The sequence below is a fragment of the Eucyclogobius newberryi genome, unplaced genomic scaffold (genome assembly GCF_026437365.1).
Source record: "Eucyclogobius newberryi isolate DKJ021-1_F unplaced genomic scaffold, fEucNew1.0.hap1 SCAF_6, whole genome shotgun sequence".
Classification (NCBI taxonomy): domain Eukaryota; kingdom Metazoa; phylum Chordata; class Actinopteri; order Gobiiformes; family Gobiidae; genus Eucyclogobius; species Eucyclogobius newberryi.
Window position 1 is genome coordinate 23,256,752 of NW_027316278.1, and position 27,519 is coordinate 23,284,270.

General features: G+C 42.5%; 1 protein-coding gene across 2 annotated transcripts in view; it reads left to right on the top strand.

Annotated features, from left to right (window-relative positions):
• Positions 1 to 4,031: 4,031 nt before the first annotated feature.
• jak2b (Janus kinase 2b) overlaps positions 4,032 to 27,519 on the top strand; it is a 32,835-nt gene continuing 9,347 nt past the window's right edge. The window contains exons 1-12 of one of the 2 annotated variants that reach the window (XM_072432565.1): positions 4,032 to 4,272; positions 8,583 to 8,706; positions 8,784 to 8,901; positions 10,025 to 10,170; positions 10,253 to 10,538; positions 10,680 to 10,799; positions 11,647 to 11,804; positions 11,916 to 12,027; positions 12,424 to 12,610; positions 12,746 to 12,870; positions 13,071 to 13,205; positions 13,268 to 13,355. In XM_072432565.1, the coding sequence (XP_072288666.1) occupies positions 4,050 to 4,272; positions 8,583 to 8,706; positions 8,784 to 8,901; positions 10,025 to 10,170; positions 10,253 to 10,538; positions 10,680 to 10,799; positions 11,647 to 11,804; positions 11,916 to 12,027; positions 12,424 to 12,610; positions 12,746 to 12,870; positions 13,071 to 13,205; positions 13,268 to 13,355 (1,822 nt within the window). In that variant the 5' untranslated portion in view covers positions 4,032 to 4,049. Of the gene's footprint in view, positions 4,273 to 8,582; positions 8,707 to 8,783; positions 8,902 to 10,024; positions 10,171 to 10,252; positions 10,800 to 11,646; positions 11,805 to 11,915; positions 12,028 to 12,423; positions 12,611 to 12,745; positions 12,871 to 13,070; positions 13,206 to 13,267; positions 13,356 to 27,519 lie in introns of both variants that reach the window. The other variant, XM_072432564.1, reaches the window with a different exon arrangement.

A 27,519-nucleotide genomic window follows, 5' to 3' on the forward strand; every position in this document is an offset into this window, starting at 1 on the left:
GCGCATTCCATTGCAAGACAACCACCGCCATTATGAGCCCCCGGAACCTGACGGCGCATCGGGAGCCCCCCCACTCCCACTGCCAGAATGGGGCAGGGCGCCCTCCCGCAGCGCATCCTCTATCTCCGTCCACTCGGGGCCCCCAGCTCCAAAGTACTTCCCTGCAGCCTTAGCGATGATCTTAGTCTTTTCGGATCTCTTCTTGGTTTGCCCAGTACAGTTAATCACTTCCACTATAAAGAGGAAGAAATCTTTCCTCTTCACAACCAGTACATCCTCCGCACCCACAGGGCCTCTGCCCGTGGAAGCCACACTCACGGGCATCCCAGTGGGGACCTCCCCCTGGCTGCGGGCAACGCTGCCCCCTCCCCTGTCGCCTAGGACACCAGCAGCACTGGCAGCCCCCACTGCATCCACCGTCACCTGACTACCAGACACCTTCTTGACCGCATCCGCGTAGGATATGCCTTGAGAGGCTCTAACTTTTTGCACCTCCGCAGCCCTCTTGCTGAACACGCATCCCCCGTAGGCAGAGCTATGCTCTCCCCCACAGTTACAGCACTTGAGTTTTGCTCCGTCGTCACACTTCCCATACTCGTGGTCTCCTGCACATTTACCACACTTCTGCTTCCCTCTACAGACCGCTGCAATATGCCCAAAGCGCTGGCACTTGAAGCAACGCAGGGGCGGCAGAACATATGGGCGTACGCCATAGCGCATGTACCCAACGCACACCACACGAGGCAGGATCCCACCTTCAAATCTAATCATTATCGACAGGCTGTCACACCTTACCCCATCCCGGGTCATCTTCAACCGCCTAGCATCCACCACCTTAGCTCCAGTCAAATTCTCCTTTACGTCATCCACAGATGTCGTCGTAGGGACGCCTACTATAACTCCCCTGACCGTGCCTCTTACAGCATCAGACACAAGAATGTCCTTCCCCCCCAGACACTTAGCTTCAATCGCCTTCCTTTGCTGAGCCACGTCCTTGCACACAACCAGCAGCGAGCCATCCCTAAGGACACTCGCATGCTTGACCACTCCCACAGCTACAGTCAGGCTCCTTGTCAACGCCATCGGATCCCACCCCTTAAAGGACGCATTATCCTGCGCGAGCTTTATGAACACCTTACACTCTGAACTCACATCCCCGACATCTGCAACCCCCCCGCCCTGCTCCTCACTGAGAGAGCCCTCCATAGACGAGCAAGAAGACGCTCTACGCTGCACAGGATCAGTGGCTCCAGGGGAGTCCTCCCCGCTGTTCATATCGTCACCGACCAGGTCACGCTTCCTCTTCTTCTTCCCCGTCATACGGACCGAGGCGTTCCTCTATGTTGCCGTAATATCCAAACTGTTGTCGTTGTAGTTTTTTATGGCAGTTGGCATCCAAGTGCACGAGGTATTGTTCGTTGTTGTGTTGTTGTTGTTGTGCATTACCGCCAGACTTTATTCCTCAGACTTTTCGTAGTCCTCAGACTGTCGTAGTCCGTAAAAGTACTCCTTCCATTGCTTTGGTGTTACAAAGCCCATGAGGTCATGATATGTCTTTGTGACTAGAATAGTTGTTGTTGTTTCAGAGACCAACCGGCTTTATTCCAGGGAGACTCTTCTTCATCTTCCTCTCCTTCTTTGACGTTCGGCGCTTCCACCGTACAGCTTTATTCTTTGCATATTCACTGCTCTGTCTTATGAACATACAGCTCCATCTAGTGTATTTTATGGGTATTAAAGGCGTTCATTCATCGTTGCGGGTCAAGAACATAATTATAATAAGTAACACGGTCTCATCAGCCCAGTATTTCAGCCATAGAAAACGAGGGAGGTGTGTTTTGGGGTCTTTCCCCGCCAAGTGGTGTTACCATAGTTTTCCTATCAAGGGCCATCAAGCAAGATTGGACCAAGCAAGATTAAAGTGTATACGACAGATTAAAATGAAAATTAGCCTAATATATTTTAGATTTTAGAAAAAAACAACAACAAAAACAACAACAACATTTTGCTGAGGCATAAGATCTTACAGTTATATCTCGATGACAACCCAAAGGTGCCCAGAGGTGAGTATAGAATCCAGAAAGATGTGTCAGAATACTATTATTCAAGTAGAAAAACAAAGTAGTGGTTCAACAACTTGCACACGTATTTGGGGAAACTACCACTCAACTAAGAGCCATTATAAGAGTAGACTAACTGTCTGGATGTAACTTCTGATTTATAAGTTGAGGTCAATGTGATTGGAGAGAAAAACTTTTTGTGTACAAGAAACACAAATGTTGATATCATTGGCAATATTAAGCTTGTGTCACTTAAATTTATACTCACAGAGGGGAGAATAACCAAATATTTTACTCAAGTAAGAATACTGTTACTTTAATAAAAAAAAAAAAAATTAGCCAAGTAGTTGTAAAAGGACCAGCAATGTATTCCAAGAAGTACAGCTTCTTGGAAAAGTGACTCAAGTAAATGCAATTTAACTGAGTACTAGTAAAAAAGAAAGAAAGCTGCATAGAGAGGCTCTCCAAAAATCTGGAGAACTAGGCTAAAAGAGAGTGCGCTAGATCAAGCATTTTCAGAAGCAGAACCAGACAAAGGTTTATTGCCATTGTCAGTGAACAAAATTCACAAACATAGGAACTTGTTTCAGCATTAAGGTGCAACGAACAGCAGTAATAATAGCAAAGTATATACAATCAAATAAGGCATGCTTAATTTAAGAATTTACTAATAAAATAAAAATGAACTTGATCTGAGTGTGTACACGAAATTTACAGATGGTCGTAAATATTGCAAAAAGTGAACAGTGCAATAAATGTCCATTGGTTTGGAATAGTTGGGTTGTAGCGTATATTCTGCTTTTAGCAAACGTTTTTTTTTTTTAAATTCTTATAGCCATTATACATATAGTATAGTAATCTCATTTGGATACACCTTTTCCTGTGATAAAATGGACACACAAAACTTAATTGGACACATTTAAATAATGATAATATATAGATTCATGATTTAAACCTACTTCTACTTAAATTTTGCCACCTACTAGACCCGATAATATAATACATCCATGACTAGACCCCTGTCTAGTGAGTGGCGGTAATGGCCACCAGCTGGTTGCCAACTGCCCATAAAATATAAGAGAAGAAGATGACAGCGGGAGGTGGAGCGGCCACGGGAGAGAGGCAGTGGTTTGTTGACTGACTTGAACAGGAAGCGTAGCTCTGCTCGTTTAGCTCAAGCGTCTCTGTTGACGGTCAATTAACTTTGTGGCCCGCGTTTAGATTCTCTTCGATAAGGATGCCGTTCTGCAGATTTAATGATAACTTGCCGTTTAATAATGTAATTTATCAAGGCGTAATTTACGTGGCTTTATCGAGTTACAAGATTGACTCCCAGATATTCGGCTAAAGTTACTGGAGTAGCTAACGCTAAAGTGAAATGGGTCTTGAAGGACTGTTGTTAGCCAAGTGACGGGGACATGGATGTCGCTCGATTAATATACAATCTTCAGCTATCAATAGGTATTTGTGTTATTACGCATTTACTTTTGAATCGAAATAAACCTGACCGTGTCCACAAACTATCGCTAGTCTTGGATGCTAGCAGCAAGCTAACCTAGCTCCTCACTGCTCTTGCAAAGTAAGTGTTTATTATAATTCTTAATGACTAAAATTCCATCTATGAAACAATTTACTGCCTTTTACAATTTTCAGCATCAAAGCTTTATTTCAGTACACTGTAGGCGAATTCATTAAAAAAAGTCAGCACACCAGACAAAAACTACCACTGCTAAAAGTGGGTTAAATGACCCTTAATTTGGAACAATTCGTTTTTGCACTGTCAAAAATATCCAAACTTCCACTTGTGCTTTCAAGATTTAGTTTAAGAGAAGTATAATTACTTTACACAAACGCCATCATTACTATTAGTTCTTCAAATGAAAATACAAATTACTTTGTGCAGTCTTTGAAGTTGGGAGTCTGAAAGCTGATTGTTTGATTCAAGGTTGCACAGTGTTGATGCCCGCCCGCCCTCCCTCCCTGCCAGTCATGGATACTGTCACTGATGCTGTCACAGGTTCTTGTCCTCCAAATCACCAAAACGGGAACGCCCACCGGGAATCTCCTGACTCAAGCCCAGGTGCTGCTTCCACTGTGTTGAGGGTATATTTCTATCATGGCATCCAGGGAGCAGCTGACTGCAGCAACCTCAGTTTCCCACCTGGAGACTATGTTGCTGAGGAGCTGTGTATCGACGCAGCCAAGGCATGCAGTAAGTATTTGTGCTGTACAGCACAAAATGTATAAAGCACCTTAGTCGCGTGTCTGGGGAAACGAGGGGCTTGTGATGAGGTTTTCAGTAGCCTCTGTGATTTGTAAAAGATCTGTAGTTTTCAATATGTAGTTTTACTTAAGCTTTAGTTATAGTTTAGCTGAAATCTAGTAGTGGTGTGAATTTGTGAAACTTGACATCTTGTCCTGTTCATAATGTAAACAAAAAGAAATACTTACTGAAGTACACCTGCATGTGTTTGGAATGGCATGTTATGTGTTTGCTGATAAACCAAACACCAATGACATTTTAGACATTTTAGTCATTCAATAACCTTTTGTACACCCATGTTATGACTAAAAACATTTTATTTGTTTTAAATGTTTCTTGATTCTTTAACTTTTTTATTTTGTAATAAACATTACCTATCTGTTTTCTAATTAGGCCCGAGCGCCACAAGCTGGCGAGAGCCCTATTAATCTCGTAAGGCCGTGCGAAGCACGGCTGCGAAAGTGCGCACGAAATCGAGCGCGAAGCGCTCGCCCACTTCCAAACACTCACTAACGCACGCCCCGTGCATACTAATTAGTAGTCTTTCTTTCTTTCTTTCTTTCTTTCTTTCCTTCTTCTTCCTCTTCCTCTTCCTCTTCCTCTTCTTCCTCTTCCTCGGGACCAACCCCCCTATTTTTCACCCAGTGAAATTGACGAAAAGTCACAAAAATTTGCACACCTCTAAAAATCGTGCCTCTCTACATTCTGGCTATTTCCCTTTTCTTAAATAAAAAAAATTGGCGCGTCAGCGCCCCCAAATGTACCAAAATGCATTGAGAGATAGGAAATGACCCCAAAAAAATCTGATCGTAGAATCATGAAATTTGGCGCAGAGGTAGATGGTGACAAGAGAAGTAAAAAATATTATTACGGCAACGCCGTCGGCCATATTGCTTCAAAAATGGCTAAGCATGACTCGGGAGTTTTTCCAAACGTCGTACTTTTACGAACTCCTCCCAGGGCGTTGGCCCTAAAAAGCTGAAATTTGGTGAAAATGCTACTGAGGAGTGGGACATCAAAAGTTATTCAAATTACATTTATACCTGTCACGGTCTCTGAGCAGGAATTTCAGAAATCTCCCAAATTTAACATTTCTGCCGTTTGTGCAGATAAATTCCGAATTGCGTCAAATTAGAATCAGTTGTTAAACTCTTTGCCCTAAACCTACTTGAAGTGAAATAAATTAATTTGGCGCCACAGCGCCCCCTACAGATTTTATATGGAGATTAAATGTTTAGTTTTGCGAAATTTTATGAAATTTGACACACAACTCAATTTTGGCATCCCCATCAAAAAAGTCAATGAGACCCATGTCATAATTGTTATGGCTTTGCCGTAGAGATGACCGAAACCTCCCATGTTATTCCAATGGGGAAATCGCTAGAACCTGTTTACACTTTAGACTTTCACGAACTCCTCCCAGGGCGTCAGCCCTATCAACCTGAAATTTGGTGAGACTCTTCTCTTCATCTTCAGGGGTGGACCATCAAAAGTTATCCACATTTTTATTCAAAGAGTCACGGTGTCTGTGCGGCAGAGCCACACATTTTGCCAAGAATTCAAAATAAAATTGCTTTTTGAATGGTAAAACAAAGGGGAGAAGATGTGACAGCGTCACAGATTCAGCAGTAGGCGTAATAAAAGGACAATTGGGGCGCGTTAGCGCCCCCTCCTATTGCGGCGTGGCGAGGGCCAATCATTGCCGCTTGTGGCTATATTTAAATATTGTTATTGCATACTGTAGCAACTAGAGATGGTCGGCTATGATTGTTCTACCAATATTTAATATTTTACCTAGTGTTTAAGCCCATAAGTCCTGTTTCACAAATTCACTTTTCATTGTATTTACTCTGATGGAATCTAATTTGGTATACTATTTTACAATTAGAAAAATACAAGGTAAAGGTGTCCACATTCATGTGTGTTGTCAGTTTATCTACAACCACCCATAGTTCTAAATAGAAGTTTTTAATATCTCAAAATGTTTCGATAATGATTTGTATATGCTAATAAAATGTATCTTGTAGTATTAGGCTTAGTTATTTCTAAAAGGAAATCATTCACATAATACAAGGGGCACTGAGCCACATAAGAATCACTGACCAAAGCGCCAAAGAAGACGGGACATCAGCCTCTGGGTCTGCAGCTCCCCACTTCTCCATTGTTCCATTGTTCTTCCCCGCCCACTGTTCTGTACATGCGCAGGGATTATTTCAGAAAATCTGGGGTAGACAGCAAATTGTGAACTTTGAGTTCAACTTTGTGATCTTTGAGTACCTTAAATACTTAGTTTGCTGTCTCATGTTTTAGAATTAATTGTTAATGAGCTCTGCTGTTTTCCACGGGACTGAGTTTTGAGGGAAATACACAGGTTAATAATGAACAACAAACGTTTTCACTGAGATGTTAGTAGCCATACAGTCCTGATCATTATTAGATGGGAAAATGATTTCATGGATTTAAACAGCAGAGAAGATTCTCAGAGCCACGTCACAGATTGTTTTACGGTCATTGGGGAGAGGATTTTCTAACCAGAATTCTTCAAACTAGCGTGAATGAAGCTAAATGTTTTTGATGAAGCAATAATGTAAGGACATGGTTAAAAGCTCAATGATGTTTTGCATGATATGTACCGTACTTTCAGGTTATACAGTGCTCTTGAATAAAAGTTGCGCCAACAAAATTTACAGAGAAAAAATAAATTGTACATATACGGGCCTTTCAATAAGCTGCAGGTTCCCATGTTATAACATGAGATATTTACACATAAATAAACGTAATAAAATTGTGTTGGCTTTTTTTGTGAAAGAGCAACACAAAGTGTAAAGTGGAAGGAAAAGTGTGCATGATATTCAGATATATATATATTTTTTCAATTACAAACTGGGCAGCATGCAAAATATTCAGCATCTTTTCTCTGAGTGCACCCAATGGTTGTCAGAAGTTGCGTTGAGTTTAAAGCAGGGTTAGGTCATAATCCATCAATCCATCATCTGGAATGGAAAGAGTTTGGCCCAACTAGAAAGACATGGTTGTCCACCGATACTTATAGGCCAAGCAAGGAGAGCACTGATCACAGATGCAGCCAAAATGCCTATGGTAACACTGGAGGAGCTGCAGAGATCCACGGCTCAGGTGGACAGGGACTCTATTAGTTGTGTACTACATAAATCTTGCCTTTATGGAAGAGTGGCAAGAAGAAGCCATTGTTGAAAAAAGGCCATAAGAGTGGGGGACACAGTAAACATGCGGAAGAAGGTGCTCTGATCTGATGAGACCAAAAGCACAACGCTATGGCTACGTTCACACTGGAGGCCCAATTCAGATTTTTAATTTTGTGTCTGGTGTGAACTGAATGCAGCTAGATGTGGCACAAAAGAACACATCGTCACACGTAGCGCACTGTATTTACGGAAGTAAAAAAGCATATTACCTGGCCGCGTCATGCCGTGACCTCTCCTTTAATTGACATTAATGGATTCACAAACTTCTTCCACTGACAGTTGTCAGCTCCTCTGTCTGCCATGTCTCACCACTTTCTCTGTTTTTTCTAGCGCTTTGACACAGAATTGTGACGTTTATCCCTGAAATGTTGCCTGTTGATGACGTTCAGGTCGGATCTGGGGACTTGAGTGTTCAGACTGCAGTTGCATTCTAAAAGTGTGGATACATGTCTGATTTATTTATACGAATGTGGCCTGGGTCAGATTTGAAAGCCAGAGGTACAATGGTAGCCCCAGTGAAAGTCCAGTCCTAAATCCAATTGAGAATCTATGGCAAGATCTGAAAACTGCTGTTCACAAACGCGCTCTATCAAATCTGACTAAGCTTGAGATGTTTTTCAAAGAAGACTAGGCTGAAATGTCAGTCAGTAGGTGTGCAGAGCTGGTAGAGACCTTTTTTTGTTTTGTTTTTTAAATCTGGAAATTATAACTTTCTGTCTACTTCACAAATTGTGTGCCACTTTGTTCTTTCACATAAAATGCCAACACAGTTTGTTAGTTGTCCTGATGTGACAAAATGTTGAAACATTCCAGGGATACGAATCCTGCAAGCCATTGTAAATACTGTACAGAGCAGGAGAAAATCTGGAGACAGGAACCAGGCTAACCCAGGCTACCCCATGTGCACGGTTTGTAAAGGCCTAACGATAGCTAATGGTATCCTGGGTTTTTGTTCTATACCTCATATTACCTTTTTATGTTGGCATAATAACCTGTAGTCATCTAAAACTTTCCCCTTTTTTATATTTCTTCTAGGTATATCACCTCTATACTATAGCTTTTTTGGGCTTTTTCGAGAGCGAGACAGGATATGGTTTTCACCCAACCACGTCTTTCATCTGGATGAAACTGCGTCAGAAGATTTGTTTTTTAGAATACGGTAGCTATACATATGAACTGTAATGAGATGCTCTTTTACACGTTTCTATTGCCTCACATTTGATTTATTCCTAACAGATACTACTTCCCTGGCTGGTACAGCAGTGGACCATCCCGGGCCTATCGATATGGGGTCACCAAGGGTTCAGAAAGCCCCCTGCTTGATGATTCTGTTATGTCTTACCTCTTTTTTCAGGTAAAAACATAAATCTCTTTAACTATTTGTTTATGTGTTTATAATGTATCATTTGATTTAACCAAGTCATTATCTTATCTTATCTTAATTATACGTTCCCTTGAGTTCTGCTCCAAATAGAAAACTCGTCCTCTTGTACGTATACGAGTGCTGTACATTGTTTGGTACAAGCCTGTACTCTATATGAAAGTGTTGTGGAGCTAGGCTCTTCAGAAGTACCTATGATGGCCCCAGAGCCATAACTGCTTTGGTCCATTTTGCCCATTTACCCAGAGGTTAATCTGACCATGCGAACTTCATGCTACAGTACTAGTACATAAAACAATGAGTGCAAAGATAGCCTCGTGAATGGTTGGATTATTTCTATTTAAAAGTTGCTCTAAATCATCTCACCCCTTGATTATGTTTATACATGAGGATACTGTTTATTAGTGTTGGTACTGAGAACTGTCTGTGCATATGTGCATAGTAGCATGTCATTAGATTATGGGTATGAAGACAATAATTATAGATGTGGTCTCAGGCGCCTGCAGTATGACTGACATTGAACTTCATATGCATGTGTAAATCTCTGTTGTAATCTCTGTTTGTTCACAACAAAATCGGAACTCTCTTCATTTTTTATTTCTTAGCAATTAGTGGATATTAAATTATCCAACGAATATTGTGGTTTAACTTTTGAATGTGTTCTCAGTGGCTTGCAATTCTAGTTTACAGTTCACACTTGCTCCTCAAAATCAAAACAGCAGTATGACCGATGGACCGATGTCACTGCCGTTATTTATCTCAACTCATCACATAGGCTTTGGTAGCTAAACCATACACCTGGATCTAATAGGTTTAGGGTTTTACACGATTGACAAGTTGTGTTAACCCTGTGACAAGCTGACCCCTGTCCAGTGTGTACCTTCCCTACGGCCCAAAGTCACTGTTATAGGCTCCAGTCAGCTGTGACCCCTAACAGGAACAAGTGGTAGAAAATGAACTAAAACTAAAACTATAATCCATTAAACTATTTATTAGACCACCCAACATTAATAAAATGGACGGATGGGTGCAGAGTGCAGAATGGGTGAATAAGGCCATTGTGTAACCTCTCACTTTGGCTCTTATTTCTGTCCAGTGGAGGAATGACTTTGTGAATGGTTTAATCAATATCCCCAACGCTCACGAAACTCAAGAAGAGTGCCTTGGTATGGCTGTTCTTGACATGTCAAGGCTTGCAAAGGAGAAACAGATGTCACCGCTGGATATCTATCATACCACAAGGTGAAAATCATGCTTAATGATACTGAGTGCATGTAGCCAAAGTCCTGTACTCCAAATGAGCTGACATTATTCTTTTGTTTAGTTACAAAACGTTTTTACCAAAGGAAATGAGGGCTCAAATTCAGCACTGCAGCATTGTGACACGAAAGCGAATCCGTTTTCGCTTCAAACGCTTCATTCAGCAATTCAGCCAATGCCGCACAACAGTACGCGACCTCAAACTCAAGTACCTCATCAGTATGGAGTCTCTGGAAAAGGCCTTCTATACAGAGACTTTCCAGGTCAGGGAAGCCTCCAGTGGAATGCTCCATATCCTGGTGGCTGCCAACACAGGCATCCAGTGGGCTCGTGAGAAGGACTCTGTGAAGGTTTGTAATACTCTACAACTACAACTACCGATATACACTCAGAATGGAGCTAATCTTACTAAATTGGAACAACACTCAACTTCTGCAACTATGTATCAATCCCAATGCAATGTTTTAAACGGTCTCTTTTGTCTCTTTCAGGAAGTGCAGGTCTTTTGTGATTTCCCTGATGTGGTTCACATAAGCATTCAACAAGCGAGCAAGGGAGGTTCAACAGAAAGCAGGATCGTTATAATCAACAAGCAAGATGGAATTAGTCTGGTAAGGCCTCATGTTAAATACATCTCTGGAAAGGGAAAAATACTGTTAAAATTAAATATAATATCTAATAGCCTGTTGGGCCATCGCTGAATATCTGAACCCTTTCTTCAGTTTTATCGCCTCTGATTGATAAAGTTTTAATGCTGTTCTTTTTTCACTTGTTCATTTGGCCAAAGTCCATGTTTTTTTGTTTTGTTTTTTCATTTTAATCCATGGCTTTGAGAAATTGGTTGCTGCTCCTTGTTTCACTTATTGTTTACACTGCCCATAGCAGTGGAAATGTATTGAAATAATTAAAACGAGGTTGCCAAGTAGTTTCTCGATGAATGCAGATGTTGCATGTGCTTATACCATACAATCTGCCTATGTCACCCACACAATAATAACGATGCCAAATATGATGCTGCTGTCTGGCCCCTGCTAGTTAGTATGTGTACTAACCAAGTCTGAGCTTACCCAGAATCAAAACGGGTCTAAAGCAGAATTAAACAAGGACTAATCCAACACCAAATCAGGTCTAAACTAGAATTACACCAGTAAACGAGATGTATTATCATGATTTTTTATAATTGGAAGATGGGTCCTGGGACGTATCCGTCACTGATTTGGCCTCCTTATGTTATAATATTATTATATTAGATGATACAATTTTGCACTTGTTTAAAGTGTCTTTGATAGAATAGATCTAATTTTGCTCACGGCAGATCCAGCAACATAGCTGGCCTTCTTGCAGTTTCTTGACCCGTCTGCACCACCTAGTCTGCCTATCAACCTTCTGCTGATAATGTTTAGAAATAGGAGGCGTTTAAAGTAAAAACTCAGATAATCATGGTCTGATTTGTTAAAGGAAGTGGAGTTCCAGAACTTGGCAGAAGCATTGTCCTTTGTGTCTCTTGTCGATGGCTACTATCGGTTGACCACAGATGCACATCACTACCTTTGCAAAGAAGTGGCCCCTCCAAAGCTGATAGAGGACATTTCTTCACATTGTCACGGCCCCATTAAGTGAGTAACATTTGTGAGGGCTGTACTATATTTTTATTGACGGTATGTTACTGAAATGTATTACTCAATCGTCTTTTTTATGTGATTTATTTTAAATTTTTTATGCTACAGTATTGAGTTTGCCATCAATCGACTCCAAAAATCTGGAAACAAACATGGATTGTTTATCGTGCGAAGTAGTCCAAAAGATTTCAACAAGTATTTTCTGACATTTCCTGTGAAGGTAAATAAGAATGTGCATTACCATGTGTGACGATTTTTTTAAATAAAATACTGTATGATATGGTATGTAACAATAACCAAATATTTTTATATTGTATCATCGATATCATAGGCTGTCACAATATATCATATTACAAACTTCTTTGCCTAAATTTATTATTTTGTTGCAGGAACAGGAGAAAAAAAAAAACATACCATGATCCAATTTTAAAATAAAATTTTGAATAACTAATGATTTGCACCAAAGGGTTGTCTAAAATGGAAAAGTATAATTTTCCCAAAATATTACAATAATTATTGTACTGTGAAATTGATATCATGATAATATTGTACAGTGAGATTTGCCTACTGTTACTTGAACAGATATTTTACTTATTTTTTGTTTTTTCCCCCCAAGGTTTATGATGCTATAGAATACAAGCACTGTCAGATAACAAAGTCTGTTGATGGGGAATTCAACCTTAGTGGCACCAAAAGACAGTTTTTTAGTCTGCAAGAGCTTCTCAAATGCTACCAAAAAGAAACCGTACGTTCTGATAGTGTGACTTTCCAGTTCAGCCAATGCTGTCCACCTAAACCCAAAGGTAAGACTGACTTGTGCACCGGAAACATGCGTCCTTTATATTAAAATGAACAACATGCATGAAGTGAAACAAAGCAGTCCTTAAATCAGTTATGTGTTGATTGCACTAACATTATGGTATTATTTCCCTTGACAGAAATGTCCTGTCTCCTTGTGTGTAGGAGCAATAAGGGTTCAGAAGTGCCTCAATCAACATCATTACTTCGAAGAAATATCAGTCAAATGGTGTTTCACAAAATACGAAAAGAAGATTTAGAATTTGTATGTAATTATTGCCTTGTTATTGTCATTGATCTGAATGTGACTACTGTGTATCCACCATTCATTTTTTGTAGTCTTGAATATGTTTGATTTTAGTAGTATTTTGCCATTTGTGTCAAAATAAGGATGTAAAATATATATATATATGTACATGTATATATCATATAATTTAATTGATGTTCCTACTATTTTCTGTCTAGGTGGAAAGTCTCGGTCAAGGGACATTTACCAAAATTTTCAAAGGTATTCGAAAGGAGTTGGGAGACTATGGGCATGTTCATCAAACAGAAGTGGTTATGAAAGTCCTGGACCAAGAGCACAGAAATTACTCAGAGGTTAGCATTAACTGTTTATTACTGGGTAATGATAGTTTAATTAAAACTCTGCTCTTTTGTAGTCTTTCTTTGAAGCAGCCAGCATGATGAGCCAGTTGTCCCATAAACACCTGATTCTTAACTACGGAGTGTGTGTTTGTGGAGAAGAGCGTAAGTGATTCATTAAAACTCAAATGATAGATTATAATGGATGTAATGCTGTATTTCTCTCTCGCACCGTGCATATTCTCTTGTTCTGATGCACTATATAATTCCCCAACATGATCGGCTTAGGCTGTAACACCTCGATCCTTTTGCACCCGGCACACCTGCGGTGATCCTGCGATGCCCTTGCGGTTACAGGTTTTTGATCGCACATTCGCTGCACAGCAAACATTCAGTCCAATTGAAAGAATCCAGATGCCTCCGCCGGCACAACCGCACTGCATGGCGTGTGGCCTTAGCTCCTTTCAGAACTATTTGGAATGCCTGCGGCCACAGTACCAGAGCTGCACTGGGTGGAGGCAGAGCTCAGGTTTAGGGTATAATGATGCCAAGACCTTTACTCTGCTCAGTATGATCCTAACTAGCACCATTAACTCTGAGCTCAGAGACATTTTGTCAGGGTCGCTGGTGGTATTCTTAGCTCTGACATACAGACGCTTTCATCTGCTGCTTTTCAACTGATCTTCAACAGGGTTCCCGCACATACTGGAAAACCAGTAAAATAAATTTTCCAAAAAATCAAAAGGCCCACTAGCACAAATGCCTGCCGTGTCTGGCAGACCGCAGTGACGTGAGTTCCAGTCCTGCTCGTCATTCCCAACATTTCTGTACCCTTTGCTGGATTGTTGAATATGACATTTGCGACTTCTACCACTATCATGGGGGTAAAAGCTAAAGCACACCAACATGCAGAAAATTGGTTGTGCCAATTGGTTAGCCCACCTGCTCCATGTGAGACAGTTTGCTGCAATGTCCTTCCTCAGTCTCATCCCCATTTCACATTATAATACTTTATCAAACCAAAAAAAAATCCTTTGTAGGGGTAATGTGTTTGTAGATGCCATGATTACAAATAAAAAAATATCCTTGAAAAATCAGAAAATGATTTCTAGCGAAGTGCGGAAACTATTAAAAATAATTTTAGCCCCATATTATTGTACTATTGTGTCAAAATAAAACTGCTCCATGCTGTCTACATCTAAAAAATATACTGCCAGATGGTTTGTGTGGGGTAGGAACAAGCGTAATTACCGTAGTAAATAGAACAAATTACTATGAAGGTTAATATTCCATAATTATTACTAATTAGGCCCGAGCCCCAGCAGGGCGGAGGGCCTATTGCTCCCGCAACGCTGCCGAAGGCAGCGTTGCAACTGTCTGACCAAACATGCGGGCATAGCCCGCATGTTTGGTACCCCGTCGCCCCTGGCCAGTACAGTGAACTAGCCCATGCCGAAGGCATGGATCATGCATACTTACTCCTGCTATGACAGAAATAGTTAACAATTAGTGAATGGGCGTAGCCCATTCACTCATTGTTGACAACAGCAGCGCGAAGCGCTGCATTCCTCCAAAAACCCTCCTGGCATCGTCCCGTACGCGAGAATCCATGCCGCAGGCATGGGCCATGCTTGTATCTGCTCAAATCAATGGAAGTGGGCGGGGCATCCCGACGGAATAGGGAGTGACGAGCGCGTAAGCGCTCGTAATGATGATTCCACCCCATGGCGGCATCGGGAAGGCTTAGAGCTTTCAAACGATGTATAATTTGTTGTTATAGTGGAAACGGCTATATTGTTTTTGCTAAAAATATTATTATTTTTTTTATTATTAGGCCCGAGCCCCAGCAGGGCGGAGGGCCTATTGCTCCTTCGGCAGCGTTGCAACTGTCTGATCAAACATGCGGGCGCAGCCCGCATGTTTGGTACCCCGTCGCCCCTGGCAAGTACAGTGAACTAGCCCATGCCGAAGGCATGGATCATGCATACTTACTCCTGCTATGACAGAAATAGTCGACAACAGCAGCGCGAAGCGCTGCATTCCTCCTAAAACCCTCCTGGCATCGTCCCGTACGCAAGAAACCATGCCGCAGGCATGGGCCATGCTTGTATCTGCTCAAATCAATGGAAGTCTATGGGGAGTGGGCGGGGCATCCCGACGGAATAGGGAGTGACGAGCGCGTAAGCGCTCGTAATGATGATTCCACCCCATGGCGGCATCGGGAAGGCTTAGAGCTTTCAAACGATGTATAATTTGTTGTTATAGTGGAAACGGCTATATTGTTTTTGCTAAAAATATTATAATTTTTTTTATTATTAGGCCCGAGCCCCAGCAGGGCGGAGGGCCTATTGCTCCTTCGGCAGCGTTGCAACTGTCTGATCAAACATGCGGGCACAGCCCGCATGTTTGGTACCCCGTCGCCCCTGGCAAGTACAGTGAACTAGCCCATGCCGAAGGCATGGATCATGCATACTTACTCCTGCTATGACAGAAATAGTCAACAACTAGTGAATGGGCGTAGCCCATTCACTAGTTGTTGACAACAGCAGCGCGAAGCGCTGCATTCCTCCAAAAACCCTCCTGGCATCGTCCCGTACGCAAGAAACCATGCCGCAGGCATGGGCCATGCTTGTATCTGCTCAAATCAATGGAAGTCTATGGGGAGTGGGCGGGGCATCCCGACGGAATAGGGAGTGACGAGCGCGTAAGCGCTCGTAATGATGATTCCACCCCATGGCGGCATGGGGAAGGCTTAGAGCTTTCAAACGATGTATAATTTGTTGTTATAGTGGAAACGGCTATATTGTTTTTGCTAAAAATATTATTATTAGGCCCGAGCGCCACAAGCTGGCGAGAGGCCTATTAATCTCGTAAGGCCGTGCGAAGCACGGCTGCGAAAGTGCGCACGTAGTGCGCACGAAATCGAGCGCGAAGCGCTCGCCCACTTCCAAACACTCACTAACGCACGCCTTCACTCACGCACGCCCCGTGCATACTAATTAATAGTAGGAAAATGGAACATTACCGTTGTAAACGGGCGAAGCCCGTGCAAAAGTGCGCACTAAACGAGCACGAAGCGGTCGTCATCCCCATATTAAGCACTCATTTGCGCTAAGTACCTCACGAATACGTTCCCCATCTCTTGCATGTTCCGTACATATAAGCATGTAATGCAAAAATTGAACATTATTACTGTATAGAGGGCCAAAAACACAAAGTGGGCGGAGCCCACTCAAAATTAACGAAAGTACCCGTCAGTGACCAGGGACCCACACCATGAGGTAGGAAAGCGCGAGCGCTTTCCGAAAATGTATAGTTTATGATATTTGAAAAATGGGAAACATTGTTTTCGCATCGGAATATTATTAGGCCCGAGCCCCAGCAGGGCGGAGGGCCTATTGCTCCCGCAACGCTGCCTTTGGCAGCGTTGCAACTGTCTGACCAAACATGCGGGCGCAGCCCGCATGTTTGGTACCCCGTCGCCCCTGGCAAGTACAGTGAACTAGCCCATGCCGAAGGCATGGATCATGCATACTTGCTCCTGCTATGACAGAAATAGTCAACAATTAGTGAATGGGCGTAGCCCATTCTCTAATTGTTGACAACAGCAGCGCGAAGCGCTGCATTCCTCCAAAAACCCTCCTGGCATCGTCCCGTACGCGAGAATCCATGCCGCAGGCATGGGCCATGCTTGTATCTGCTCAAATCAATGGAAGTCTATGGGGAGTGGGCGGGGCATCCCGACGGAATAGGGAGTGACGAGCGCGTAAGCGCTCGTAATGATGATTCCACCCCATGGCGGCATGGGGAAGGCTTAGAGCTTTCAAACGATGTATAATTTGTTGTTATAGTGGAAACGGCTATATTGTTTTTGCTAAAAATATTATTATTAGGCCCGAGCCCCAGCAGGGCGGAGGGCCTATTGCTCCCGCAACGCTGCCGAAGGCAGCGTTGCAACTGTCTGACCAAACATGCGGGCGCAGCCCGCATGTTTGGTGCCCCGTCGCCCCTGGCAAGTACAGTGAACTAGCCCATGCCGAAGGCATGGATCATGCATACTTACTCCTGCTATGACAGAAATAGTCAACAATTTGTGAATGGGCGTAGCCCATTCACAAATTGTTGACAACAGCAGCGCGAAGCGCTGCATTCCTCCAAAAACCCTCCTGGCATCGTCCTGTACGCGAGAATCCATGCCGCAGGCATGGGCCATGCTTGTATCTGCTCAAATCAATGGAAGTCTATGGGGAGTGGGCGGGGCATCCCGACGGAATGGGGAGTGACGAGCGCGTAAGCGCTCGTAATGATGATTCCACCCCATGGCGGCATGGGGAAGGCTTAGAGCTTTCAAACGATGTATAATTTGTTGTTATAGTGGAAACGGCTATATTGTTTTTGCTAAAAATATTATTATTTTTATTTTTCTTGTTCTTCTGCTTTTTGAGCTCTAATTTGACCCCCTGAACATGCTCAAAAACTCACCAAACTTTGCCCAAAATTCAGAATCGGCGAAAAATTTGATTTTTTTCTGGGCCATTTTTTTTTTCGTTAAAAAATGGCGCGACAGCGCCACCGACAAAAGTCAAAATACATTGCGCCTATGGGAGACGCCCCGAGGTCAACTTTGTCGTAAAGCTACGAAATTCGGGACACGCATTCCTCTCGTGAGGACAAAAAAAAAATATTATTGTGGCCACGCCCCCAGACTTACCCTATGGCCGCCATCTTCCTTTGAAAATGAAAACAAGCTGAGTTAGCCATTTTGTTTACGTCAAACTTTGACGAACTCCTCCTAGGGCGTTTTGCCCACCGACTTCAAAATCGGCGTACGTCCTCTGGACAAGTGGGACATCTAAAGTTATCCAATTTTTTGAGATACCTTTTACGGTCTGTGTGCGGCGCAGCCGCAAAGTTGGACAACTTATTTTGGAATATTGCAGATCTAAAAATTGTTCCCATTTGATCAAAACCAGTCCGATTAGGACCAAATTTGAATCAGTTGTTAAACTTTCTAGTTTGGACCAGTTTAGGCTGACAAAATTGAAATGGGCGCGATAGCGCCCCCTACAGAGTGACCTTTAAATTAACATTGAAGGTCAAAAATTAGTTTTACCAAAATTGTCTAAACTTTACCCAAAATTCTACTTTGCCGTCCCAATCACAAAAGCCAATCACAAAAATGCCTAATTTTTTACGGCGTAGTCGTAGCGATGACAGAAACCTCCCATGTTATCCCTATGGGAAAACCACAAAATCTCTCAAATTACCACATTTTTATGTTTTACACTTTAACGAAGTCCTCCTAGTGCGTTTTGCCCACCAACCTCAAAATTGGTGTACGTCCTCTAGACAAGTGGGGCATCTAAAGTTATCCAAATTTTAAGGATAACTTTTACGGTCTTTGTGCGACGGAGCCGCAAACGTTTCCCAGAATTCTGACTATTTGGCCTTCAGAGTGGTCTATAAACAATAGAGTTTTTCCAAATGACATGATATTTTGAACAAAATTCTAATTTGCCATCCTGATCATAAAAGTATGAGAGCCAAAGTCATATTTTGTACGGCGTAACCGTAGCGTTGACAGAAACATCCCATGTTATCCTTATGGGAAAATCGTAGAATCGCTCAAATCACCACATTTTTACGCTTCACACTTTAATGAACTCCTCCTAGGGTGATTGTCCGATCAAGTTCATATTTGGAGAATATCATCTACACAAGCGGGGCATCAAAACTTACCCATATTTTGATTCTAAGTGCTACGGTCTCTGTGTGGCGGACCCGCAAATATATGTCAGAAATGGGAAAACAGCGAAATCTCTAAAATGACCACATTTTTACGCTTCACACTTTAACGAACTCCTCCTAGGGCGATTGCCCGATCAAGCTCATATTTGGGGAAAATCATCTACACAAACGGGGCATCAAAAGTTAGTCATATTTTGATTTTAAGTGGTACGGTCTCTGTGCCGTGGAGCTGCAAATATACTGTCACAAATGGGAAAAACGCCAAATCCTTGAAATGTTCACATTTACGCTTCACACTTTAACAAACTCCTCCGTGGGCAATAGCTCGATCAAGCTTTACTTTGGGAAATATCATCTACACAAGCGCGGCATCAAAAGTTATCCATATTTTTATTCCAAGTGCTAAGGTCTCTGTGCGGCGGCGCAGCAAATTTGACAGACACTTGTGTTGATTTGCACTGGATTGGCCATGTCCAATGTGTCCCCGTCTGTCAAGTTCTTTTTTAATTCAACACACAATAAGGGCGCCATCTTTATCAAGTCGAAAGCGCAGAGTCGGAAGGCCGGCGGCCCGCGAGGGCCGTTGGATGCCGCTTGCGGCTTTAATTTTTATTATTATTTTTCTTGTTCTTCTGCTTTTTGAGCTCTAATTTGACCCCCTGAACATGCTCAAAAACTCACCAAACTTTGCCCAAAATTCAGAATCGGCGAAAAATTTGATTTTTTTCTGGGCCATTTTTTTTTTCGTTAAAAAATGGCGCGACAGCGCCACCGACAAAAGTCAAAATACATTGCGCCTATGGGAGACGCCCCGAGGTCAACTCTGTCGTAGAGCTACGAAATTCGGGACACGCATTCCTCTCTTGAGGACAAAAAAAAAAATATTACTCTGGCCACGCCTCCAGACTTACCCTATGCCCGCCATCTTCCTTTGAAAATGAAAACAAGCTGTGTTAGCCATTTTGTTCACGTCAAACTTTGACGAACTCCTCCTAGGGCGTTTTGCCCACCGACTTCAAAATCGGCGTACGTCCTCTGGACAAGTGGGGCATCTAAAGTTATTAAATTTTTTGAGATACCTTTTACGGTCTGTGTGCGGCGCGGCCGCAAAGTTGGACAACTTATTTTGGAATATTGCAGATCTAAAAATTGCTCCCTTTTGATCAAAACCAGTCCGATTAGGACCAAATTTGAATCAGTTGTTAAACTTTCTAGTTTGGACCAGTTTAGGCTGACAAAATTGAAATGGGCGCGATAGCGCCCCCTACAGAGTGACCTTTAAATTAACATTGAAGGTCAAAAATTAGTTTTACCAAAATTGTCTAAACTTTACCCAAAATTCTATTTTGCCGTCCCGATCACAAAAGCCAATCACAAAAATGCCTAAATTTTTACGGCGTAGTCGTAGCGATGACAGAAACCTCCCATGTTATCCCTATGGGAAAACCGCAAAATCTCTCAAATTACCACATTTTTATGTTTTACACTTTAACGAACTCCTCCTAGTGCGTTTTGCCCACCAACCTCAAAATCGGTGTACGTCCTCTAGACAAGTGGGGCATCTAAAGTTATCCAAATTTTAAGGATAACATTTACGGTCTCTGTGCGACGGAGCCGTAAACGTTTCCCAGAATTCTGACTATTTGGCCTTCAGAGTGGCCTATAAACAATATAGTTTTTCCAAATGACATGATATTTTGAACAAAATTCTAATTTGCCATCCTGATCATAAAAGTATGAGAGCCAAAGTCATATTTTGTACGGCGTAACCGTAGCGATGACAGAAACATCCCATGTTATCCTTATGGAAAAATCGCAGAATCGCTCAAATCACCACATTTTTACGCTTCACACTTTAATGAACTCCTCCTAGGGCGATTGTCCGATCAAGTTCATATTTGGAGAATATCATCTACACAAGTGGGGCATCAAAACGTATCCATATTTTGATTCTAAGTGCTACAGTCTCTGTGTGGCGGACCCGCAAATATATGTCAGAAATGGGAAAACCGCAATATCTCTAAAATGACCACATTTTTATGCTTCACACTTTAATGAACTCCTCCCAGGGCGATTGTCCGATCAAACTCATGTTTGGGGAAAATCATCTACACAAACGGGGCATCAAAAGTTATCCATATTTATATTCTAAGTGCTACGGTCTCTGTGCGGCGGCGCAGCAAATTTGACTGACACTTGTGTTCATTTGCACTGGATTGGCCATGTCGAATGTGTCGCCGTCTGTCAAGTTCTTTTTTAATTCAAGACACAATAAGGGCGCCATCTTTATCAAGTCGAAAGCGCAGAGTCGGAAGGCCGGCGGCCCGCAAGGGCCGTTGGATGCCGCTTGCGGCTTTAATTTTTATTATTATTTTTTCTTGTTCTTCTGCTTTTTGAGCTCTAATTTGACCCCCTGAACATGCTCAAAAACTCACCAAACTTTGCCCAAAATTCAGAATCGGCGAAAAATTTGATTTTTTTTTCTGGGCCATTTTTTTTTTCGTTAAAAAATGGCGCGACAGCGCCACCGACAAAAGTCAAAATACATTGCGCCTATGGGAGACGCCCCGAGGTCAACTTTGTCGTAGAGCTACGAAATTCGGGACACGCATTCCTCTCGTGAGGACAAAAAAAAAATATTACTGTGGCCACGCCTCCAGACTTACCCTATGCCCGCCATCTTCCTTTGAAAATGAAAACACGCTGTGTTAGCCATTTTGTTCACGTCAAACTTTGACGAACTCCTCCTAGGGCGTTTTGCCCACCGACTTCAAAATCGGCGTACGTCCTCTGGACAAGTGGGGCATCTAAAGTTATTCAATTTTTTGAGATACCTTTTACGGTCTGTGTGCGGCGCGGCCGCAAAGTTGGACAACTTATTTTGGAATATTGCAGATCTAAAAATTGCTCCCTTTTGATCAAAACCAGTCCGATTAGGACCAAATTTGAATCAGTTGTTAAACTTTCTAGTTTGGACCAGTTTAGGCTGACAAAATTGAAATGGCCGCGATAGCGCCCCCTACAGAGTGACCTTTAAATTAACATTGAAGGTCAAAAATTAGTTTTACCAAAATTGTCTAAACTTTACCCAAAATTCTATTTTGCCGTCCCGATCACAAAAGCCAATCACAAAAATGCCTAAATTTTTACGGCGTAGTCGTAGCGATGACAGAAACCTCCCATGTTATCCCTATGGGAAAACCGCAAAATCTCTCAAATTACCACATTTTTATGTTTTACACTTTAACGAACTCCTCCTAGTGCGTTTTGCCCACCAACCTCAAAATCGGTGTACGTCCTCTAGACAAGTGGGGCATCTAAAGTTATCCAAATTTTAAGGATAACATTTACGGTCTCTGTGCGACGGAGCCGTAAACGTTTCCCAGAATTCTGACTATTTGGCCTTCAGAGTGGCCTATAAACAATAGAGTTTTTCCAAATGACATGATATTTTGAACGAAATTCTAATTTGCCATCCTGATCATAAAAGTATGAGAGCCAAAGTCATATTTTGTACGGCGTAACCGTAGCGATGACAGAAACATCCCATGTTATCCTTATGGAAAAATCGCAGAATCGCTCAAATCACCACATTTTTACGCTTCACACTTTAATGAACTCCTCCTAGGGCGATTGTCCGATCAAGTTCATATTTGGAGAATATCATCTACACAAGTGGGGCATCAAAACGTATCCATATTTTGATTCTAAGTGCTACGGTCTCTGTGTGGCGGACCCGCAAATATATGTCAGAAATGGGAAAACAGCGAAATCTCTGAAATGTTCACATTTACGCTTCACACTTTAATGAACTCCTCTGTGGGCAATAGCTCGATCAAGCTCATATTTGGGGAAAATCATCTACACAAGCGGGGCATCAAAAGTTATCCATATTTTTATTCCAAGTGCTACGGTCTCTGTGCGGCGGCGCAGCAAATTTGACTGACACTTGTGTTCATTTGCACTGGATTGGCCATGTCCAATGTGTCGCCGTCTGTCAAGTTCTTTTTTAATTCAACACAATAAGGGCGCCATCTTTATCAAGTCGAAAGCGCAGAGTCGGAAGGCCGGCGGCCCGCGAGGGCCGTTGGATGCCGCTTGCGGCTTTAATTAGGCCCGAGCGCCACAAGCTGGCGAGAGGCCTATTAATCTCGTAAGGCCGTGCGAAGCACGGCTGCGAAAGTGCGCACGTAGTGCGCACGAAATCGAGCGCGAAGCGCTCGCCCACTTCCAAACACTCACTAACGCACTCCTTCACTCATGCATGCCCCGTGCATACTAATTAGTAGTAGGAAAATGGAACATTACCGTTGTAAACGGGCGAAGCCCGTGCAAAAGTGCGCACTAAACGAGCACTTTACATTGAGATGACGACCGCGAAGCGGTCGTCATCCCCATATAAAGCACTCATTTGCGCTAAGTAGCTCACGAATACGTTCCCCATCTCTTGCATGTTCTGTGCATATAAGCATGTAATGCAAAAATTGAACATTATTACTGTATAGAGGGCCAAAAACACAAAGTGGGCGGAGCCCACTCAAAATTAACGAAAGTACCCGTCAGTGACCAGGGACCCACACCATGAGGTAGGAAAGCGCGAGCGCTTTCCGAAAATGTATAGTTTATGATATTTGAAAAATGGGAAACATTGTTTTCGCATCGGAATATTATTCTTTCTTTCTTCTTCTTCTTCTCGGGACCAACCCCCCTATTTTTCACCCAGTGAACATTGACGAAAAGTCACAAAATAGTTCACACCTCTAAAAATCGTACCTCTCTACATTCTGGCTATTTCCCTTTTCTAAAATAAAAAAATTGGCGCGTCAGCGCCCCCAAATGTACCAAAAATGCATTGAGAGATGGGAAATGACCCAAAAAAAATCTGATCGTAGAATCATGAAATTTGGCGCAGAGGTAGATGGTGACAAGAGAAGTAAAAAATATTATTACGGCAACGCCGTCCGCCCAACCAAATATCGGCCATATTGCTTCAAAAATTGCTAAACATGACTTCGGAGTTTTTCCAAACGTCGTACTTTTACGAACTCCTCCCAGGGCGTTGGCCCTAAAAAGCTGAAATTTGGTGAAAATGCTACTGAGGAGTGGGACATCAAAAGTTATCCAAATTACATTGATACCTCTCACGGTCTCTGTGCGGCGAAGCCGCAAACTGTAGCTAGAATTTCAGAAATCTCCCATATTTAAAATTTCTGCCGTTTGCGCAGATAAAGTCCGAATTGCGTCAAATTAGAATCAGTTGTTAAACTCTTTGCCCTAAACCTACTTGAAGTGAAATAAATTCATTTGGCGCCACAGCGCCCCCTACAGATTTTATATGGAGGTTAAATGTTTAGTTTTGCGAAATTATATGAAATTTGACACACAACTCAATTTTAGCATCCCCATCAAAAAAGTCAATGAGACCCATGTCATAATTGTTATGGCGTTGCCCAACGATGACCGAAACCTTTCATGTTATTCCAATGGGGAAATCGCCAGAACATGTTTACACTTTAGACTTTCACAAACTCCTCCCAGGGCGTCAGCCCTATTAACCTGAAATTTGGTGGGACTCATCTTCAGGGGTGGACCATCAAAAGTTATCCACATTTTCATTCAAAGAGTCACGGTGTCTGTGCGGCAAAGCCGCACATTTTGCCAAGAATTCAAAATAAAGTAGCTTTTTGATGGTAAAACAAAGGGGAGAAGATGTGACAGCGTCACAGATTCAGCAGTAGGCGTAATAAAAGGACAATTGGGGCGCGTTAGCGCCCCCTCCTCTTGCGGCGTGGCGGCGGTGCGGCGGCGTGGCGAGGGCCGATCATTGCCGCTTGCGGCTATATTTATTATTATTTTTCTTGTTCTTCATCGCTTTGAACTCTAATTTGACCCCCTGAACATGCTCAAAAACTCACCAAACTTTGCCCAAAATTCAGAATCGGCGAAAAATTTTGTTTTTTCTGGGCCATTTTTTTTTTTCTAAAAAAATGGCGCGACAGCGCCACCGACAAAAGTCAAAATACATTGCGCCTATGGGAGACGCCCCGAGGTCAACTTTGTCGTAAAGCTACGAAATTCGGAACACGCATTCCTCTTGTGAGGACAAAAAACAAATATTATTGTGGCCACGCCCCCAGACTTACCCTATGGCCGCCATCTTCCTTTGAAAATGAAAACACGCTGTGTTAGCCATTTTGTTCACGTCAAACTTTGACGAACTCCTCCTGGGGCGTTTTGCCCACCAACTTTAAAATCGGCGTACGTCCTCTGGACAAGTGGGGCATCTAAAGTTATCCAATTTTTTGGTATACCTCTTACGGTCTGTGTGCGGCGCAGCCGCAAAGTTGGACAACTTATTTTGGGATATTGCAGATCTAAAAATTGTTCCCATTTGATCAAAACAAGTCCGATTAGGACCAAATTTGAATCAGTTGTTCAACTTTCTAGTTTGGACCAGTTTATGATGACAAAATTGAAATGGGCGCGATAGCGCGCCCTACAGAGTGACCTTTAAATTAACATTGAAGGTCAAAAATTAGTTTTACCAAATTTTTCTAAACTTTACCCAAAATTCTATTTTGGCGTCCCGATCAAAAAAGCCAATCAGACAAATGCCTTAATTTTTACGGCGTAGTCGTAGCGATGACATAAACCTCCCATGTTATCCCTATGGGAAAACCGCTAAATCTCTCGAATATCCACATTTTTCTGTTTCACACTTTAACAAACTCCTCCTAGTGCGTTTTGCCCACCGACCTCAAAATCGGTGTACGTCCTCTAGACAAGTGGGGCATCTAAAGTTATCCAAATTTTAAGGATAGCTTTTACGGTCTCTGTGCGACGGAGCCGCAAACGTTTCCCAGAATTCTGACTATTTGGCCTTCAGAGTGGCCTATAAACAATAGAGTTTTTCCAAATGACATGATATTTTGAACAAAATTCTAATTTGCCATCCTGATCATAAAAGTATGAGGGCCAAAGTCATATTTTGTACGGCGTAACCGTAGCGATGACAGAAACATCCCATGTTATCCTTATTGGAAAATCGTAGAATCGCTCAAATCACCACATTTTTACGCTTCACACTTTAACAAACTCCTCCTAGGGCGATTGTCCGATCAAGCTCATATTTGGAAAATATCATCTACACAAGCGGGGCATCAAAACTTATCCTTATTTTGATTCTAAGTGCTACGGTCTCTGTGTGGCGGACCCGCAAATATATGTCAGAAATGGGAAAACAGCGAAATCTCTGAAATGTTCACATTTACGCTTCACACTTTAACAAACTCCTCTAAGGGCAATAACTCGATCAAGCTCATATTTGAGGAAAATCATCTACACAAGCGGGGCATCAAAAGTTATCCATATTTTTATTCCAAGTGTCACGGTCTCTGTGCGGCGGACCCGCACATTTGACCGACATTTGTGTTCATTTGCACTGGATTTGCCATGTCAATTGTGTCGCCGTCTGTCAAGTTCTTTTTTAATTCAACACAATAAGGGCGCCATCTTTATCAAGTCGAAAGCGCAGAGTCGGAAGGCCGGCGGCCCGCGAGGGCCGTTGGATGCCGCTTGCGGCTTTAATTTTTCTTGTTCTTCTTCAGCGCTTTGAGCTCTAATTTGACCCCCTGAACATGCTCAAAAACTCACCAAACTTTGCCCAAAATTCAGAATCGGCGAAAAATTTTGTTTTTTCTGGACCATTTTTTTTTTCGTCAAAAAATGGCGCGACAGCGCCACCGACAAAAGTCAAAATACATTGCCCCTATGGGAGACGCCTCGAGGTCAACTTTGTTGTAGAGCTACGAAATTTGGAACACGCATTCCTCTCGTGAGGACAAAAAAAAATATTATTGTGGCCACGCCCCCAGACTTACCCTATGCCCGCCATCTTCCTTTGAAAATGAAAACAGGCTGAGTTAGCCATTTTGTTTACGTCAAACTTTGACGAACTCCTCCTAGGGCGTTTTGCCCACCGACTTCAAAATTGGTTTACGTCCTCTAGACAAGTGGGGCATCTAAAGTTATCCAAATTTTTGGGATACCTTTTACGGTCTGTGTGCGGCGCAGCCGCAAAGTTGGACAACATATTTTGAGATATTGCAATTCTAAAAATTGCTCCCATTTGATCAAAACGAGTCCGATTAGGACCAAATTTAAATCAGTTGTTAAACTTTTAAGTTTGGACCAGTTTAGGATGACAAAATTGAAATGGGCGCGATAGCGCCCCCTACAGAGTTGCCTTTGAGTGAACATTGATGGACAAAAACTGGTTTTACACAAATGTTCCAAACTTTGCCCAAAATTCTATTTTGGGTTCCCGAGCAAAAGGCCAATCAAACTTATGCCTTAATTTTTACGGCGTAGCCGTAGCCATGACGGAAACCTCCCATGTTATCCCTATGGGAAAATCGCTAAATCTCTCGAATATCCACATTTTTCTGTTTCACACTTTAACGAACTCCTCCTAGGGCGTTTTGCCCACCGACCTCAAAATCGGTGTACGTCCTCTAGACAAGTGAGGCATCTAAAGTTATCCAAATTTTAAGGATAACTTTTACGGTCTCTGTGCGACGGA